The sequence below is a fragment of the Caenorhabditis elegans genome, chromosome I, assembly GCF_000002985.6.
Source record: "Caenorhabditis elegans chromosome I".
NCBI classification, from domain to species: domain Eukaryota; kingdom Metazoa; phylum Nematoda; class Chromadorea; order Rhabditida; family Rhabditidae; genus Caenorhabditis; species Caenorhabditis elegans.
The window spans coordinates 6,489,212-6,507,460 of NC_003279.8; the positions used below are offsets into that span (position 1 = coordinate 6,489,212).

The window sequence follows — 18,249 nt, forward strand, 5'->3', positions numbered from 1 at the left end:
ATTTACTGTATCTTATTTCTGATATCGTCTGACATAGAGATTACTGGATACATATATTTAGGTATTTAGACCTATTGGTACTACTGGAATTCTTCAATATGAGACTGAAAAGGGTGGATATTATACCAGTCTTGATGCCTCAAAGGGAAATCATTCACAACCACTTTTATGGTGCACAAATGACCAAATGTAAAACTGCTCAAAAATTCTCGGCAGAATTTTTTTTCTCAGTCAAAAAATTGCAATAACTCTGTTTTCATCTATGTATCACCTTAATTTTGGAGTCGACCAAAGGATATGCTTTTTTTAAAAGTATTAGTTTTTAAATTCTAACATTGTAATGCTCTTAATCCGCAGCAATACTCGAAAATTCTCAAAGTCCAATACTTTTCAAAATTTTATAACTTACTATTAGTACCAGAACTGTTTTTCCAAAAATTGGGGTCTCCCCTGCATATATTCTCTCCCTCTCTCTCTGCCAATACTTTGTACGGATACGTTTATAATAACTTTTATAATAGACCAACATAGCCGAAACACTCCAAAACTTTATTTAAATCCACAATTTTCAAATTTTTGGTAAACTACCAAATTTGGGATAGTTGTATTGTTGTATTTAAAATTGTATTCTTGCATTTTTTCACAATGTTCGAGTAAAAATATTTAAAAATAAATTTTAAAAAAACTGTGTAACTGACCTTTCGACTGTAAATCAAATCAACTCAAACATTTAAAAAAAAAGCTTTACTCTGAATTTTGGTAATGTTAACACTATACGAACTAGTTATACTAATTTCATCCATGGCTTTCCTTGGCGTAAAATCTCTCTAATTTTGAACGAAAACAAAGAAACTAATAAAAAGTATAGAGTACTTGATGGGAACACACCAACAAAACGAACAAAAAACAACTGATTCATCCCTGTCTCTTCTCATTCGAAAAAATGGAGAGAATGAGGGAAAAGGTACGAAAATGATCGACGAGAGGAGGAGAGGATACTCTACTGCAACGGATAAAACTGAATGAGAATTGTTTGTTTTTTTTTGTACATAGAAAATTTTTTGTAAAATAGCTCAATTATATTTTAAACCGAGTGGTAGTTCTGTTTTTTTAATCGGGTCTTGCAGCGATTTTGATTAGATTACTGTAACTATTCATGGAAGGCGTCAGAATATGTGGATGCACTTTGAAATAGAAAACCCTAACATAAATTTTACTAAAGAAATTAGGCTCTAAAGATTTGAAACCATAAACAAAACGGAACAGTTAAATTTTAAAAAATGTGTACCGTCCATTATATAGGCGGAGCTCTTCCGTATTCTCTATAAAACCGTTGAAGAAGTCCACGTTGGGTCAAAGAGATCGAGGAAAAGTTTAACAATAAGTGAGTGTAGCGGAAAAAGAGCATCCATTGTAAATGCATCGACTTGCTTCTTCCGCTTTTTTTTATTTGGGAGTCTCCCTGCATTTTCATAGTCTATATTTGTTTGTGAGAAAACGTGAACATGAGAGGTGCTTTATTTTTTTGGCAATTTAAAGTTTTTTTGAGATGTTAACATAGAGTATACAACAACAAACGGCAATATCTTGATGTCAAAAAAATAAATATTTGGCAATGTGGTCTTCAATTAGAAACTACGTTGTAAAGTATTCAACATCATTCGGATGGTACTGCTTCAAACTTATCTTCGTCCAATCTACTTTTTTTCGCTTCTGGCTCATCGGAGGTGTGCCCTCTGTCGATTACAAAATCTTCGTCACCAAAATCCACGTCATCTTGATTTGGTTTAGCGTTCGCATCGTCTTGAGTCATCATGTAGTACGGAGTTCCAACGTGTTCAGATGTTTTTTCAACGAGCATCTGATTAAGATCCCGAATACCAAGCCACTGACAAAACTCGGCAGATTGTGGATTACGGTAGTAGGCGCTTGGTGGCACATTTTTGGATGATTCCGTAATCTGTAAACAGTTGTTTTAATTACTATCCTTAAGAGATCCACGAAATTCTGAGATGACACTTACCTCTTTTAACGGAGGCGCAGTTTGTTGGAAACTGTCAGTTCTGATTGTTAAATCTCCGAGTTTTTCGATTTCTTTTAACTCCTCTGCTGTTGGTCGAAAATCTTTTCTTTCGTAGACACATGGACGATTTGATGCCATATCGGGAAGTATCAGCTGTTCTTTTGTTCCAGTTGTTAATAAATCTGTATTTCTCAGAATAGCCAACCATTGTGGATCATATGACAGTTCCAGTTTAGCATCGTCTGCAACATTCAACTCGAGAGCCTGAAAAATGAAAAAATTTATTCGATTGTATAATATTGAATGTTGAAGTTTAAAAAGTGAACGTGACGACTTGCCTGCATAAACTTTCTCCCAGGAATCGGTTTATCCAGTGATAAGAATCGTGTAGGCTGTGGACGGCCTGATCCTGAACCTTTATGAGGAACAAGGGCCGCAAAAGCAATATGAAGATGTGCAGCAAGATAGTATCTGGGCCGGCAATCCTAAAATACATACATACAGTAATTTTGCAAATATCACCAAAAAACATACATAAATCAGTTTCATTCCAGAAGGATTCCCCAGTTTGCCACTATTGTGATCTGCTTCAAATAAATCCTTTTTCCGGAAAAGCCATTCCTTATCACCAAAATCAGGAATACCTCCAGGCCAATCGTGTGAGAGCATTATGTCAATTGGGTTCTAAAATAGGAAAATGTTCATAAAAAAGTAATTTTCAAGCTTATACCGATATCTTATTTTCATTATCAGATTTCAATTGTCTTAACCGGAACATATCAACGTTTCGAACGTGATATGCGCTTTTAACATCTCTTTCCGAAAACGAAGGGCGTTCGTAATGCGAAAATTGAAAATCTCCTTGCGAGAAAATTCCAGAGAGTCCTGCGATACGAAGGTTAGCAAATCGAATGCAATTTGCGAATCCCATGTAATAAATATTCGGCGCCACCCATCCTCCATTAGGCAATTCACATAGATAACCAGATGCTTCATGGTTTCCGCCGATGAATAGAGTTAGAACTGGTGCTTTTTGTTCTCCAGAATAGTATTTATAGAATGTTTGAAGACTTCTGTACTTTGGTGGAATACTCATATGTGGAAGGTCGCCGTAGTTTCGGACAGCTTGATAATCGCCACAACAGATCAGCAAATCGAATTTGTAGCCATTTTTCTGTTCGATTAGTGTCATTGTCTGAAATATTTTTTTTAAATAGTTGTAATTTTAAATAGCAATTAAAACAATCTAATAGAGAAAATAGATCTGAAATATGCCATTAATTTTGTTCGAAAAATATGATTTTTTTTTAAATTTTACCTCATAAATAGCATCCATTTCTCCGTGAGAGCATCCGACAACAGCAATTCGTATTTTCTTTTCCCCATTGTTAACTTCTTTTTCAACTACTAACGTCTCCGGAGCAGGATCTTGATGCGAACCTTCATGGGAGCCACAGCAAGGTTGCTCATCTACTGGATTTTTCGATGACATTCTAAATTTTCATTGGAGTAAAAAAATGTTTAATGTTGATATCAGAAAATAAAAGGTATAAACCATTGAAGCTTTGTGGGATATTAACATTATTGAATACTTCGTGAATTTTATAAATTAAATAACGTATCAAAGTGAGATCAATCAATTAATGAAGATTAACGACGAGGAGCTGCTTGAGCTGGGAACATTTTCTTCCAGTAATCGACTTTTTCCATATTAACAAGTGGCATCAGCTGATCGGCAAAATCACGAAGAGACTTGGCAGCCTAAAATGAGTTGAAAAAATAAATTCGAAATTATTACTAAAAAACCTACCGGCATGTATTCTGCAGACTCGGGCAATGAGATACTGATTTCCACTAACGCAGAATCAGAAACAGATTTGATTGAATTTGAATCATATGTTCCTGCGCGAGAAGTACTAGTCAATATTGAGTGCAGAATCTTTATATTTCCTTTTGTCCACAATTTTCCTTGTGTCATATATTCATAGTCCATGCGGAGACCCAAGGATTTCGCATACGTCATCATATCCTGAGAATGGACAAGTGAACTGATTTCTTTTCGAACAATAGTTGGGCATTTTTGATCTGGTTCCGGAACTGAAATAAAACAAAAAATTATAAAATACGAATTATAAGGTTAAAACCGACCTCCAATGTACTTTAATTGCCAATAATTTTGAATTCGATGTTCTGTTCGGAATCTTCTTCGCAATCTTCAAAAATCAAATACATGCAAATATTTAAATAGATAAACAAAAAAGCTTACTTAATATCGGTTTTGATATCCATTATACCCGAAGATCGTAGGCTGAATGACATCTCATGCTCGAAGAATTCCTCACATCCCGGATCACAAAGGCCGGCTAAACGTCGTTCCAAGTCCTAAAGTTGAAACTTTTGTATTAGAATTTAGTCCAATTACTTTAAAAACTAACTGGGACATTTTTTGCGAAAATAGATCCATAAAGAACGCATTCTTGTGTTTGATAGGGAGTTGAATTCACAGAAAGCTGAATTAAAATGTTTTAGATGGATTTTAACAATCGAAATACCTTTTCTTGTGTTCCATCTTCATCAATATCCACTAAATTGTCCATATTTTGAATGAATCAACTAAATAAACAGAATAAAAAATGTTTTTAAAAAATTAAATTAATTCAAAACTATTTGAGCGTGATATTAAATGTATTCTACGCAATTCACAGCTGGTGTTTGCGGACTCACACTCTACGTGACTCATTTCCAGGGAAACCAACACTCCCGAATATTTTACCATTTTTACGATAAAACTCTGGTTTCAGTTACTTTAATGGTTAAAACTCTACTTACTTTCAATATTGCATAAAATATATGCGATAAGTTTTACGCATATAAAAAAAGAAGTTTGAAATTCTGAAAGAGTTCATTTCTAAGATTTAACAGATTCCAGAAATCAGTAGTGTCTCCATAAAAGTTTGTACTTTTTTGTACTTTTTTAAATTGCGCTTTCGGAAATTGTTACTTTTTAACATTTTTTCCCATTTTCCGCTCCGAATTACCTCTCTAAGATTTGCAGAAAATGACTGTGACGAGTGAAGAAGACCTATCTGAAAAAATGAGCGAACTCTACGTTGCAGAATGCAATGCGGTAAATTAAAAATCCTTTTACATGATTATGAACGACAAGACAAAAATAATTCGTTTTTAAATTCCGAGTTTGTTTCCCTAAAATAGTATAAAAATAATTAAGTCTGTATGAATTTAATTTTTCAGGCTAAAGCTCGGCTCGAAGTTGAGACCGAATGTCGAAGAATCATTGCTGATAACTATGAAAAAGTTCTGGAACGAGCAAAGGAATATTCGAAAAAGTTGGAAGCTCCTATTTTGGTAAATTACATTCTCTCTCATATAATCTTATTCTAATTTTTAGGCGAAAATTTGCGAAGTCGGTTATTTCTGCGGTGCCCATGTAGTTCGCACGAATCAAGTTACGATGGAAATGGGTGCAAACTATTACGGAGAATGCAGCATTCATACAGCTGAAAAGATCTTGGATCGGAGAGTTTCTGAAATGAGAAGGCAGCGTGAGGAAGGTCTCGATTCAATTCGAATGTTGGATGACAAAATAAAGTTTGCTCAAGATAATTTCTCATCTGTTTCGATTGATGGAGGACCTATCGAAATTGTCGAGAAATACGATGAAGAGATGGAAAAACTGTTTTATCAAAATCGCAAAAACAAAAAGATGTCTCAAAATGATGAACAGAACGAGAAGATAATAGAAAAGAACAAATTGAATGGTGACCAAGATCACAACGATGTGATGAACCGTTTGGAAGAACTAGAGAAACTGGAACAAGACAATGATGAGATGGAAGAAGCTCCAATTCCGAAACCTTTTGAAGTTTCAAACGAAGATTTACAGGATTTGGGTAAATTAGAGGAAGTTGAGGAAGTTGAACAAGATCCAACTGATAAAAAACTAAGATTTGGAATGAATGAACGTTTGCTGGCACAACCTGGAGTAACACAGAAGGAAATGGAACGGCTGTTAGATTTCTTAGACACTTGTGATGAAGAGAGTTCCGATGAGGAGTATGATGAAGATGAAGAGGAAGGAGACGATGATGAAGAGAATCTTAACAATAGTGTAGAAGAACTCGACTCTGATGATTATGCATCTGATGATAATATCGAGAAAAGCAATAATTCTGACCAACAACTGAAATCCAAAAAGATAGAGACCCAAGTGATTAAGGTCGAAGAAATTGTTGAGGTAATTTCAAATACTAAATAGAAACAATTCACTATTATTTTAACACACAATTTTTAGGAAACCGTAACAAAAACCACCGTCAAACGGAAAAAATCGGGAGTTCGATTTGCGCAACAGCTTGAAAATGTGAAAACATTCCATCAAACAGACACTGTCGAAATCAAGGAAGAAGATTCAGTTATTGAAACCAAATCAATTCTCCGGAGCACTGAACCAACACCCGTTGATCGTTCAGCTCTCGAACCCGAGCAAAAGGAACTTGCTGCGATGAGCACAATGACATTTCCAGGAGAAATTGTTGAGAAGAATCCGTACGAGTGTGAGCCGTCGACAAGCAGAGACCCCGCTCCCGTCATCACCGAGAAAAAAGTTTCCAAATTCAGAGCTTCCAGGCATAGAAATTGATCTTTACTTTCTAATTTCTATATAATTTTCATATCGTTCAGCTATATATCATTTTATGCTCACTGTTAAACACTTTTGCCACATTGGTCAACATTTCCCCCGTAGAATCTCTTTTTCTGTGTTTGAAAACTAACATTTAATAGTTGGCAGCAATTATCACGTTCCCATTGTCATTAAAGTTCTAGTATATTTCAAAAATAAAATTAAACAGTTTCAAACATTGCTTTAATTTCAAAACTAAAGATGGATTTCTTTCCTGAACAGTTGGTCTGATCACATTAGGCTGAAGAGACTAAACCATATTCGCAATGGGAGTATAATGTGCGCATATTGTGTTATCTTCCTTCGCTCCATGGCGAATCAACTGTGAACCAACTCTACAACAGACTCGGACACAAATCGATAGTTATATAAAATTTCGCTGTTTGAACGTTGCCATGGGGGCAATTTTGGATTTCTCACAACTGATCTAACGGGAAGGAATCAAATAAACTGAAATTAACAGTAAAATTTTAAATCAAAATATCTCGGAGCTCTAGGGTGAATAGAAGCTGGAATTTTAGAGGAATTCACTAGAACCTTCTACTATCAGATGGTACTATTGTCTTTTGGAAGTAAAGAGTCAGGTGAAAGAACTTTCCTTGTAAATGACTATTCGTCCAAAATCATATTACCGATTTCAGCATAGCTACAGTAATCCTACAGTACCTGCATTTCATACATTAAAGGCAACATTTTGAACTTTAAAACCTATATGAAACATTTATCAGAACAAAGAGAATATGATCAGAGTTCACAATAAGATCTGAGACATAAAACATGTTTCTGATAAGAATTATTTTGCAGATAGTTGCCGGGATGCAAGATAATAGAAAAAGTGAAAACAATTGTCTGAAATTTAAATGTATTGAAAAACAAACAATCTTGAACAATTGGGGAAGTAAGGCTGATTTTAAAAGTCAAATAATTAAAGTATTTTGAAAATCGAAAGCTAACTTGTCAAGTCACCTCAAACCAAGGGAACGCTATTTTTTCCAATGATATTTTAGAACAATAGTTGATAAAAACTTTTGAATTTTAAGAAAATTTTCTGAAAAAAAAGGTTCTTTAAATTTATTGAACTAGTTAACTAGCTAGTTCAGTTTACTTTAAAAATCAGAATTCATGAATTCCATCAGAGCTAAAAACCAGCAGTAGACTTTTCTAGCGGATAATTTAAACAACGACTTCAGATCAAGAATCGAAGTCTTTAATTTTTATGGAGAAATTTTTAATTCAATTGAAACCTGCCGAACCGAAAGATCTTTTTTGTCATCTTTATGAAAACACATTCAGTTTCCGAATTAAATATCCTTCAGCAATATTCCAGCCCTAAACGTTCAAATGACAAATAAAGATTTAGTTGTCCACATATTGAATCAAGAAATAAACATTTTCAGGCCCAAGGGGTCTGTGACCACAACGTGATCTATGATGTATAAGTGGGTGTGGCTACTACTACAGTACTACTCCTTATAAAAACCTTCCATCTACCACACTAATTACTTTCACCTTCACAATGTCCACTTCTACTACTAAAATTCTAAAACAAGCAATGAACATCATATCTACCATCAGAAGCTCGTACAGTACTGCAACCGCAGTTTCTATTTCTCGACATTGTGAAGATTTCACAGGAACCCCTCCACCGGTAAACTTGCTAACTGAAAATGAACTCTTCTTTGCGGATACTGGTTTGTTTTAAATTTATTTAAAGAAGTTAAAGTTTTACACTTTCAGTTCGTAAGTTTTCCAAAGATGTTGTAAAGCCATTAGTCAGGGAAATGGATAAATACTCAAAAATGAGCCCGATTGTGACGCAAGGTGTATTTGAAAATGGGGTAAGTTAATTCTTATTACTTAAATTTTAATGTTATGGAAAAGGGGTTTATATTTACACTGTTTATTATGAAAACCTAAAAAAAGTATAATAAGAAGGAAGATTGATAAATACTTTATAACTTTGTAAGGTAACGTTTCAGTAAAATCAATTTCATGGAAATATCCAAAAACTTTTGCATTAAACACTTAACTTATTTAACTAATTATGCTATAAAAATGAGAAAGTTTTAGATTGACTTTTCTAGTTCAAAACGATTGTAAGCAGATTTATTTATAGACCTGTTAAGAAACGAAAAAATCTTCCAGCTAATGGGTGTTCATGTTCCTGAAGAATACGGAGGCTCTGGATCCTCTTTTTTCAATGCAATGATTGTCATTGAAGAGTTGGCAAAAACTGATCCATCTGTATCTGCAATGGTTGGAATTCACAACACCCTCCCTGTATCAATGATTATAGATTATGGAACAGAAGAACAAAAACTAAAATACTTGCCTCGTCTCTGTTCTGATAGTCTTGCATCCTTCTGTATCTCAGAATCAGGTGCTGGATCCGATGCATTTGCATTGAAAACTATTGCAAAACGAGATGGAGATCACTTTTTGATCTCTGGAACTAAAATGTGGATTACTAATTCAGGAGAGGCACAGGTTTTTGTGGTATTTGCAAATGCAGATCCTAGCCAAAAATACAAAGGTATCACATGTTTTATTGTGGAAAGATCAGCGGATGGTCTTACTGTAGATAAGGAGGTATGTTCAGTTTTTAACTTTAGAGCAAAAATGAAAAAAAAATTTACAGGAAGACAAACTTGGAATCCGAGCTTCATCCACTTGTCAAGTTCATTTTGACAATGTTCGTGTCCACAAATCAGCAATTCTGGGAGAGTATGGAAAAGGTATGAGATTCTAGTAAAATCAATCAATAACTTGCATGTTTCCAGGCTACAAATACGCAATTGAATGCCTAAATGCAGGTAGAATTGCCATTGGAGCACAAATGATTGGACTGGCTCAGGGTTGTTTCGATCAAACAATTCCATATCTTCAACAGAGAGAACAGTTCGGTCAGAGACTTATTGATTTTCAGGTTATTTTTGAAATTGGGTTTGAATTTTTGATACACAAATGTTCAGGGTTTACAACATCAGATTGCACAAGCTAGAACTGAAATTGAGGCCGCACGTCTACTAGTGTATAATGCTGCCCGTATGAAAGAATATGGAATACCATATGTACGAGAAGCTGCAATGGCGAAACTGTTTGCATCACAGGTAATTTGATAAATTGTAGAAACACCACAGGCACAGAGCTCGTGCTCTGATCTAATTGTACATGTTCTAGAGTTATAAATGATTATCATAAAATAGAAGCTCATCATCGGAGCTTTATATAATGAGCGATATTATTTTTTTTCAAATATTTCATATCAAAAAGTATGTCTTAGAATCTGAACCGTTGTGAAATGAATATTCTGAAAAAAATTCAATTGAATTCAAATGTTTCAAGGTTGCAACATCAACATCAGCTCAATGTGTAAAATGGCTCGGTGGTGTTGGATTCACAAAAGAATTTCCAGCCGAAAAGTTCTATAGAGATGCAATGATTGGAGAGATTTATGAAGGAACTTCCAATATTCAATTGAACACAATTGCCAAATTAATTGATAATGAGTATAAATGGAAAAATTAATTGATTCGCCTTCCGTTGTATGCTTTTTGTAAATTTGAAAACGTATTGATAAATCTAAAAGTTGAACAATTTTGAATAAAACACAAGATTTTTACAGAAACCTGATGTAGGTGCACTCGTATCAACTTACTTAATTCAATCTCCTACCGTACATCCCACCCTCACAGTTATATTTCTTATCACATATCGATGGAGACTTGATGTGACTCTGAGACTGCTCCAATAGTATTCTGTACTGCTATCGTCCAAACAAATCTCAAAAGTATCTGAATGTATCACTCGGTTCTCAACAAGTGTTTGCAATTGGTGTATACACTGGTGATAAATCAGGAAACGCAACTGAATACTTGGAGCAGTTATTTTTGAAAGGTACTTTAAAAGTTTTGACCTTCACAATTTTATCTCGTGAAGAGCGTGAAACCCTAAATACATGAGTTTTTGAAACGTATTTCACGTAGTCTTACCCCCTCTCTATAAAAGCAGTAGATTCATTAGTTTTTCAAATTATTACCGACTTTGGTAAAGTATTGGTCGCAGTTCTTAACAACTTCCGAAGCAATTTAGCATGTCGAAGATGAGTAAGTTACTATGAAAGTTCGAGTATGCCAATCATGTAAATTGTTTCAGAACGGCGTACAAATAAGCCTCGCGCTACAGAGAGTGCAAACAGCAGCACCAAATCGTCTGTGCTCGATGAGCCAACACTGGTTGAGCGGAAACAACAAAAGAAACAGGTAAACTATTTTGATTTTTGAAAATATAAGGAGCCTCGCAGTACATCACAAAAACTATCATACTATCTCCCATTAAATATAAATCTGTTGCAGATCTTGAAGTTCGTTCAACGTACACTGGAAAAGATGCCGCAAGGGCTTCGCGCCGAGTTCGTTGGGATGAGACGCTTCAACGATTTTGAGAAAATGAAAGCGTTCAAAGAAGCTCAAGAAGCTGGAAAGAACCGCTACAAAGACGTTGGATGCCTTGACAACAATCGTGTCAAACTGGAGGGACCATGGCCTCATGAATACATTCATGCGAACTACGTGGCAACCCCAACGAACCCGAAAAGATTCATCTGCACCCAGGCCCCATTGGAGAAGACTTGTGCCGACTTTTGGTACATGTGCTATCAAGACAAGGTCGAGTACATTTTTATGCTGTGCAATCTTCTGGAGAAAGGAGCAAGAAAGTGTTTCGAATACTTCCCGAGCAAGAAGGGTGATGTGATGGACTTTGAGGAAGGTGGTCAGAAGATCTCAGTTAAATGCGAATCTTCGGTGACGGTAAGTTCCATTCTTTCTCAAGTTTGAATTGTTCATTGAAAGTTTTCAGTATTCGTTCCGTTCTGATGCAAAGGCAAACGTCACTGCAACAGAGATTGTGATCGAAGGACCTGGAGAGAAAACTCGAAAGACCACTCACTATCACTGGAATGACTGGCCAGATCGCGGTGTTCCAGCTGCGGACATGGCTGTTCTTGAGCTTCTGGAGAATGCTAGACCATCAAAGTAAGTTGCTGTCTGTGTATTGTGTCGAGATGCATTTTAATGTATTTTTCAGAGGTCCTATCGTTGTCCATTGTTCTGCAGGAATTGGACGCACTGGCTCTGTTGTGATGTTGGAGTACATCATGGATCAACTGCTCGCAGGCCAGATCATTGACGATGGGGAAAAGATATTGGTCAAAATTCGCGAGCAACGTAACAATTCTATCCAGGTTGTTTGCAGACTGTACATGCATTTTTACAGTTTTATTATTTTCAGACGGATGCCCAGTATCTGTTCGTGCACCAAGTCATTCTCAACTACTTCCGCAAAAAGAAATTGATGGAAGAAACCGGAGTTCAAGAGGCGTATGATGCTTTCCTCGAGCAATACAAGAAAGTTGTCGTCTGATTTGTAAAACACTGATCTTTTGTATTTTAAAGATGAATAAATAGTTCCCGAATCACATTGTTACATTTTTCGAAGATGAATTACATATAAGCCCTTCCAAATTTTATTAGAGCACAGTACTAGCCTATACCCTTCATCATAACGGGATAAGTTACACAATGTCGTCAATGAATATTTACAACTTGGCGCATTTTTTACTTTATGAAAATTTCGTTTTTAGAAATCAATGTCAATGTCCAATTTTGTCCTTTTAGCATTTCATCCTGTAGAGGCGCCTCTCACTCCCCTTTTCATTCGACATTCCTTACCGGCAGCCTTGCACAGCCTACCGCATTTAAATGTCATTCTTGGTTATATATTCCTGAGTTCATTCTTATTCATGGGCTTCGTGGTCCAAGCCCTGAACAATCTCGATTCTCATGCAATTTAACTTTACGAAAGAGATTTTCAGTTATCAAGTAAGGAGACGGACTTTGCTTTTCTGTTGCTACCGTGTCAAATTATGGGTACATTTGTGGAACTTGAAATTCAATTTCAGCCGCCCTACAGGAGTTTTTGTGACGAATTCAGTTTCCACAGGTATGCCGAAAATTACAAAAATAAAAATGTTGCCAGTCAGGCAGAATTGAACTTCATCTTTTAATTCTCTTTTTTTTTTGGTATCTCAATGATGTCTACTCTTTAAAAATCTTTATTTTGAAAACTCATCCTCTCTTTTTTGATGACCGAATAAAGAAACTTACATTGGAAAATGAATTTAATTAGACAATTCCTTTTCCTTTCTTTTTCTATATTTAAAAAATATTGCAAAACATAAATCTTTATTAAGACATTTATCCCAATAAGTTCATGATGGCTGATTGATGTGCAAAGGAATGGAAGAGAAATAGAAGACCAAGAACTGAGAAAAATCAAAACTATAGTAGAATCGACAAAAGAAATAAAGCCCTCTTCCAGATGACTGTGGATTCTGCTCTTCTTGTCTATTTTGACCTGAAAAGTACAGTATTTTATTTTGAACAATTTGAAAACAATGAGAAAACGTACTGTTGGTCAGCCTTGGCGCGAAGTTCTTTATCAGAGAATGAAGTGATTGTGGTGATAGTGGTCGAGACTGTTTCATCTTCCCAATCCCAGTGCTCACGATCACGAAGTTGGCGTTCTTCTCTAGCCTGGAATTTGGTATTTAGTTTTTAATCAAAAAAATGATTATTGTTCAATTAAAAATACTATTAGTTGCAGTTTTTGAATAAACAATGGTTTTGTGCCGAGCAGTTCTGTCTCAAGAACTTCTGAGTATGAGTGTGCTTCAAATTGTTCTTTTGTCATTTACTACTGTACCTCAACAAGTAATTTGTTTATTTGCTTGTAATCAGGTGCAGATTCAAACGCATAACTGTCGACGATCGTGAATATTTTGTCGTATTGACTGGGAGTTTCGAAGAGAAATTGTGTACGGCCTGTATTATGTGATGCTTCTTTTGCTCTTTGAACCGAACTTCGATCTGAACAATTTATATGGAAAGCAACTTATCATTTCCCATACCAACAACATTTCTCCATGGCAGAGTTCCTCTTGTCATTTCTACCAACCCATAAAACCAGCTTTCCAGATCATCGCGTCGTCCTAAATCCAATCGTTTGTGAGCATTGAGGCTACCATATCTAGTTGTTCCTCTCCATCCAACTTCTTTTCTTGTTGGAATCACTTGATTATTCTTGTCAATGTATTTTCTTGCCAGACCAAAATCATACATAAAAATTGTACGACTTTGGCGATTCGACTTGACCCCAGGAGCGAAATTCCCTGGCTTCACATCACGGGAAACAAATCCAATACGATGTAGCTCCTCGCAAGCCTATAAAGTTTTCTGGTAAAATACATTACTTCTATCCACGTAACATACTTTCAGTGTCTGAATTCCAATACGAAGAGCTGTATTGATTGAAAACTTCCGACCCGGGAGCTCGCATCTCAACTTGTGTAGATCCTTTCCTAGCAGAGTGATCATCATGTAATCAAAGTCTTTTCCTTTTGTACCCTTGAAATTTCTCAATTGACTTATTTTCAGCCTACGCCACTTACACAATCAACAAGTTCACAAAAATGTTTGCAATTTGCTTGCATTGCAGCTTTCAACACAACAATTTCGATTTTCAGCTGGGATTTACTGAACTTTTCAGTTTTGACAGCAATCTTGATATCATCATCTTGAGATAGGAATACGGTTCCATAGCCACCATCACCAAGAACCGGACCTAATTTGTACTTTTTGCCTGTAAACAATTCTACAATGAGCATGCTTTTACACTATAAATCTACCTGGTTCGGTGACAATTTCATCTCCTTCTTTTGGCAGTCGATCTTTTTCAGGAGCCATTGGAGCAACTGCAGCTGCATTTCCAGCTGCATTGGCTGCACACGCTGCTGACGGTGTTCCAGTTAGATTACCATTTGGAGGAACCGAAGAAGGATTTGGTGGAGGATCGGCCATCAGAACAGTGCAAGAAATTTGAGAAATATGAAGAAATGGAGAAAGTGAGTTGAAGTATTAAGAATGATATGTTTTGATCAGATTGACGTGATGTATTTTTAAAAACTATAGATAAACTTTATTGGCATCACGTCAAAATACTAAAATTTAAATTTGAAAGAGGGAACACGCAAAAATGTACCCCCGCAGGATACATCATACAATGTTTTATCAACTTCCTTCCAAAATTACGAGAGAATTTGATTATTTCAGCACCACAAGAAACCTTCGAATACAAATTCTAATTTTCAGTAATCACTGACATTTCGTATCAAATTTCCTCCAACTAAATCGAATGTTTTCTTTTAGTTTTGTGTTACATATATTGAGAGCTTTTCAAGAAGTTTATACAATCATTCCTCTTTCATATATAAAAATACTAGCATTTCTACTATTGTTTTCATTTGAAATAGTCGTCCAATATTTTCTCTAGTATTATAATTCTCACATAATCGTGTAAAAAGTTATTTTGGTTGTAGCTAGTTGTTTTGCTGTACAATACTATTTCATCATTCTCAAAACATAAAATGTCCAATTGTTTCCGTTGTTTCCAGAGTTTTCAAAAAATATTTCTATATATTTCCGATCCCTCTCGTTTTTAGCGATGCGACGTCATAACTTAATTCCCGATTGTTTTCTGTTTTGAAGTGGGATGATGATTGAAAAAATCTGAACAACTAAAAGTAGAGTGAGTGAGCATAGATTCTTGGTTTTTTTTTGTGTTTTTCGATGTTTTGCATAATTTTTTTGCATTGCAAACTATATAAAGATAGGTGCAAAATATTTTTGCATATTTGAAAACGGTTACCATTTTTGATTAGTCTGGCATGTAACTTCGTGACTACTTTTCGATATTTTCTTTTAAAATTTACAGTCACAAAGTGGCAGTTTTTTTTTCACAATTTCTGAAAGTCAACCAGAAAATACTAATTTAATATGCTCGTTCTGTTTTCATGATCTTCAAAAACTTCAAAAACATACAAGAATGATGGAAACCTTTTAAAAACCTAAAAATTTTAAAAATTTTGCATTTTAACAATTATAATGATTTTTCTGAACTTTTTCTGAAAATATAAGAAAAGAATCCGTTGAATCAAATTTTTAGTCTTCACCTTCTCCAGGTTTTCTGAACTTATTTTTGAGAAAAAGTGAGAAAAAAGGATGAACCCCGAAGAAGGAGGAAGGAATTACGCATGCGAAACACTCTAGCTTTATGAGTTTTTCCCTTCATCGTTTCCTTCTTTTTCCCCGTCGACAAATGCTTTTTCTCCTCCTTCCATTGCTTTCTTTTCTCATTTTTAGCCGGAAAAAGAACACACATTTGCATTGTTAATGTTAGCTCTTTTTTAGGTTTTTAGGTTTTATAGTGATTTTGTCTATTTTCCTTTGTTTTGTGAATTTACACATATGTGAAGTTTGAATAATTTTATGGAAACTCTGATTATGTATAGATATCACCATAAAAAATGGGGAAACTGGGCCTTGTCTTATTTCTGACTATGAGCTTTAAAAAATTTAATTGTTTCTTTTTAATTTTAAAATTTAATTTAATAATTTAATGGTTATTACTCATAAATCCTATTTTCTGTAATTTTTCAATTGAATCCTCAAAGCAAATGTATACTAATATTTTCAAGAACTTTTTTTTTATTTTGAAGAACTGATCACAAAATCCATTAGTATTTAAATTCAAACAAAAATATTTTCTCTACAATAATATCACTTTTTGTTGACCTCTGTTGACCATGGCTAGTTAAAATGTTGTTTTAAAATTTATAGTTGGGAAGTTATCAGTACAAATGTACGACGAAACCAATTTTTCAGATTTTTTCTTGAAATTTGGCAAATTTACGATCATGATAGTTTTTTTTGAGAAATTAAAAGCAGTATCACAAGCTTTAACCTAAATATATTTATTGATTTTATAACAGAACAATTCTCAGAGAAACCCAATTTTTTAATCGACTTCCCAAACTATTTGAAATGGTCATTTTTAACTGTAAATCCATTTTTATTTTACTGCGGTTCTTAACAATCTATCCATTTTAGTCCTTTTTTATTTAACCATTTCAAACTAGATTAGATCACTGACAAAATAAATAAATCCAAATTAGGATTAGAATTCTTCAAAAAAGGCGACTTTAATCCTATTTCAAGAATACTCTCGAAAAATTTCAAATTCAATCACTCGGCATTTCTCTCAGACATTCATCGTTCCTCTACATTTCCATAGAAACGAGAAACCGAATTATGGAGATATAGAGAAAAAGAGGAATAAAGTAGGGAATGTTCTTAACTGAAGCAAAAGGAAGAGCTCGTTTTAGTCAAAAAATGAAAGAAAAGGCCTCGCTCTTTTTATAATTAGCTTCGCGACTAGTTTGTCACTCTGAGACGAAGATGAAGCTCGTTCTTTTTTGTTTGTTGGGGAAGGCTGTTACTTTTTTATATTGTTTTAGACTTTCTGAGTAATTTCTTTTTTTGAACTTTTATTTATTTTACTCGGTATTATCTGTAAATATTTAGAAACAATATACTTTCCAAAAGTACTTATGTGGAGTTTATTTTAAGAATTTACTTGGGCTCGATTTTAAGAATTTACTTGGCTGATGTTTCAGTAAAAAGAATAACATACAGTTTTATTAAAATGAATTTTGAAAATACCATATTTGGTCGAGTGTCAAAAACTGATTAACAAACACTTTTGACTGTAGATATACACATTTTAATTGTTTTTTTTTGTAATCTTTATCTATTCAAATCAAATTTGATTATATTATATAGGACATGCTCTACATGTGAAAATAATATAATTTATATAACAATTGATATTGCACATATATTCCCTTGGGAACTCTTCTATGATCATAAATCAAAATGTCAGTTGTCAGCTGGTGATCCTCCCTCTCAACATTCATATCTCTTCGTTACTCTTTTCACAGCCTTTACAATAACATTCTCAAAATTAATATTGTCAATTCGTTTTTATATTTCTTTTGTGAGAATTCCGCTGAATCATGTTTTGTCTTCTTTTTGTGTCAATTTTTCAGAAACATTCTGGTTCAACATTGAAAGTTGAGCAGAAAATCATTCTTGTGATGTAATAAATAAAATTGATTTTTTTCAAGAATTAATGTCAAAAACAATTTTTACAATTTTCAAATAAAAATTGTTTTCATATATCAATTTTCAAGTTTTGAAATTTGGAAATTTGTGACTATTTGTAAATAGAGGAAAGCATATAAGAGACTTTTGTGTTTTTTTATCTTTTCAAAACAAAAATTAGAACAAGTTGGAATAAATTAATGAGCACATTTTTTGAAACGAACTACATAATTTGATAGGTTTTTTGCTGACTATCAAGCCCGCCGGTCTCTTGTCTGGAAAACGTCTCATCGAATTTTAGATATTGAGAGGCATGTCTGATTGTGAGAAATAATATTTTTGATGAAATCCCATAAATTTTGAAATCATGATCCTTTGATAAACTAACATTTTCAAAAACCCTCACTTAAATTATTTAAATAAGTCTATACATTAATAGTTAAGACCATTTAACTTTGAAAAAA

At 34.3% G+C, this 18,249-nt stretch overlaps 6 protein-coding genes across 8 annotated transcripts; 3 read left to right on the plus strand and 3 right to left on the minus strand.

Annotated features, from left to right (window-relative positions):
- Positions 1 to 1,509: 1,509 nt before the first annotated feature.
- Positions 1,510 to 3,516, minus strand: dbr-1 (Lariat debranching enzyme). The gene is made up of 6 exons (NM_059467.7): positions 3,342 to 3,516; positions 2,754 to 3,218; positions 2,558 to 2,707; positions 2,362 to 2,508; positions 2,024 to 2,287; positions 1,510 to 1,960 (listed from the first exon to the last, which is right to left on the minus strand). The coding sequence occupies exons 1-6, from the start codon at positions 3,513 to 3,515 to the stop codon at positions 1,658 to 1,660; spliced, it is 1,503 nt and encodes a 500-aa protein (NP_491868.2). The 5' UTR covers position 3,516; the 3' UTR covers positions 1,510 to 1,657.
- Positions 3,509 to 6,042, minus strand: mdt-18 (Mediator of RNA polymerase II transcription subunit 18). Of its 2 annotated transcripts, NM_059468.7 has the most exons (6): positions 4,576 to 4,636; positions 4,459 to 4,533; positions 4,290 to 4,405; positions 4,172 to 4,236; positions 3,834 to 4,120; positions 3,611 to 3,784 (listed from the first exon to the last, which is right to left on the minus strand). In NM_059468.7, the coding sequence occupies exons 1-6, from the start codon at positions 4,618 to 4,620 to the stop codon at positions 3,674 to 3,676; spliced, it is 699 nt and encodes a 232-aa protein (NP_491869.1). In that variant the 5' UTR covers positions 4,621 to 4,636; the 3' UTR covers positions 3,611 to 3,673. The 2 variants fall into 2 exon arrangements, with proteins under 2 accessions (NP_001380190.1, NP_491869.1); NM_001392449.1 differs by having other exon boundaries at positions 3,509 to 3,784; positions 4,459 to 6,042.
- On the plus strand, positions 5,079 to 6,898 carry uri-1 (Unconventional prefoldin RPB5 interactor). The gene is made up of 4 exons (NM_059469.9): positions 5,079 to 5,150; positions 5,276 to 5,389; positions 5,433 to 6,278; positions 6,336 to 6,898. Exons 1-4 carry the CDS (start codon positions 5,118 to 5,120, stop codon positions 6,681 to 6,683), a joined length of 1,341 nt encoding a protein of 446 aa, NP_491870.1. The 5' UTR covers positions 5,079 to 5,117; the 3' UTR covers positions 6,684 to 6,898.
- Positions 6,899 to 8,224: 1,326 nt separating this feature from the next.
- acdh-1 (Short/branched chain specific acyl-CoA dehydrogenase, mitochondrial) lies at positions 8,225 to 10,349 on the plus strand (the record flags this gene model as incomplete). Of its 2 annotated transcripts, NM_001383261.2 has the most annotated exons (7): positions 8,225 to 8,416; positions 8,463 to 8,563; positions 8,871 to 9,314; positions 9,364 to 9,460; positions 9,506 to 9,651; positions 9,698 to 9,835; positions 10,071 to 10,349. In NM_001383261.2, the coding sequence occupies 7 exons, from the start codon at positions 8,242 to 8,244 to the stop codon at positions 10,251 to 10,253; spliced, it is 1,284 nt and encodes a 427-aa protein (NP_001370604.1). In that variant the 3' UTR covers positions 10,254 to 10,349. The 2 variants fall into 2 exon arrangements, with proteins under 2 accessions (NP_001370604.1, NP_001367696.1); NM_001380557.1 differs by lacking the exons at positions 8,225 to 8,416; positions 8,463 to 8,563 and having other exon boundaries at positions 8,874 to 9,314; positions 9,506 to 9,835; positions 10,071 to 10,341.
- Positions 10,350 to 10,766: 417 nt separating this feature from the next.
- On the plus strand, positions 10,767 to 12,199 carry C55B7.3 (Protein-tyrosine phosphatase). The gene is made up of 6 exons (NM_001380558.3): positions 10,767 to 10,831; positions 10,881 to 10,987; positions 11,081 to 11,536; positions 11,586 to 11,761; positions 11,814 to 11,970; positions 12,018 to 12,199. The coding sequence occupies exons 1-6, from the start codon at positions 10,819 to 10,821 to the stop codon at positions 12,147 to 12,149; spliced, it is 1,041 nt and encodes a 346-aa protein (NP_001367695.1). The 5' UTR covers positions 10,767 to 10,818; the 3' UTR covers positions 12,150 to 12,199.
- A 756-nt stretch (positions 12,200 to 12,955) lies between these two features.
- Positions 12,956 to 14,698, minus strand: C55B7.10 (Protein kinase domain-containing protein). Its single transcript, NM_059472.6, has 7 exons — positions 14,473 to 14,698; positions 14,236 to 14,426; positions 14,057 to 14,191; positions 13,696 to 14,008; positions 13,491 to 13,654; positions 13,197 to 13,321; positions 12,956 to 13,142 (listed from the first exon to the last, which is right to left on the minus strand). Exons 1-7 carry the CDS (start codon positions 14,642 to 14,644, stop codon positions 13,133 to 13,135), a joined length of 1,110 nt encoding a protein of 369 aa, NP_491873.4. The 5' UTR covers positions 14,645 to 14,698; the 3' UTR covers positions 12,956 to 13,132.
- Between the last annotated feature and the right edge of the window lie 3,551 nt (positions 14,699 to 18,249).

Excerpts from the sequence above, each read along its gene's own strand:
- dbr-1 (NM_059467.7), bottom strand. The coding sequence starts at position 3,515 with ATGTCATCGAAAAATCCAGTAGATGAGCAACCTTGCTGTGGCTCCCAT. Across the intron at positions 2,509-2,557 it reads CTGGAATGAAACTGATTTAT|GATTGCCGGCCCAGATACTA; the intron begins GTATGTTTTTTG and ends TATGTATTTTAG. Across the intron at positions 2,288-2,361 it reads CTGGGAGAAAGTTTATGCAG|GCTCTCGAGTTGAATGTTGC; the intron begins GCAAGTCGTCAC and ends TTCATTTTTCAG.
- mdt-18 (NM_059468.7), bottom strand. The coding sequence starts at position 4,620 with ATGGACAATTTAGTGGATATTGATGAAGATGGAACACAAGAAAAG. Across the intron at positions 4,406-4,458 it reads TTTTCGCAAAAAATGTCCCA|GACTTGGAACGACGTTTAGC; the intron begins GTTAGTTTTTAA and ends TTTCAACTTTAG. Across the intron at positions 4,121-4,171 it reads GCAATTAAAGTACATTGGAG|TTCCGGAACCAGATCAAAAA; the intron begins GTCGGTTTTAAC and ends GTTTTATTTCAG.
- uri-1 (NM_059469.9), top strand. The coding sequence starts at position 5,118 with ATGAGCGAACTCTACGTTGCAGAATGCAATGCG. Across the intron at positions 5,151-5,275 it reads ACGTTGCAGAATGCAATGCG|GCTAAAGCTCGGCTCGAAGT; the intron begins GTAAATTAAAAA and ends TTAATTTTTCAG. Across the intron at positions 5,390-5,432 it reads AGTTGGAAGCTCCTATTTTG|GCGAAAATTTGCGAAGTCGG; the intron begins GTAAATTACATT and ends TCTAATTTTTAG.
- C55B7.3 (NM_001380558.3), top strand. Across the intron at positions 10,988-11,080 it reads GGAAACAACAAAAGAAACAG|ATCTTGAAGTTCGTTCAACG; the intron begins GTAAACTATTTT and ends AATCTGTTGCAG. Across the intron at positions 11,762-11,813 it reads GAGAATGCTAGACCATCAAA|AGGTCCTATCGTTGTCCATT; the intron begins GTAAGTTGCTGT and ends TGTATTTTTCAG.
- C55B7.10 (NM_059472.6), bottom strand. The coding sequence starts at position 14,644 with ATGGCCGATCCTCCACCAAATCCTTCTTCGGTTCCTCCAAATGGTAAT. Across the intron at positions 14,427-14,472 it reads TGAAATTGTCACCGAACCAG|GCAAAAAGTACAAATTAGGT; the intron begins GTAGATTTATAG and ends AATTGTTTACAG. Across the intron at positions 14,009-14,056 it reads TTGGAATTCAGACACTGAAA|GCTTGCGAGGAGCTACATCG; the intron begins GTATGTTACGTG and ends AAAACTTTATAG.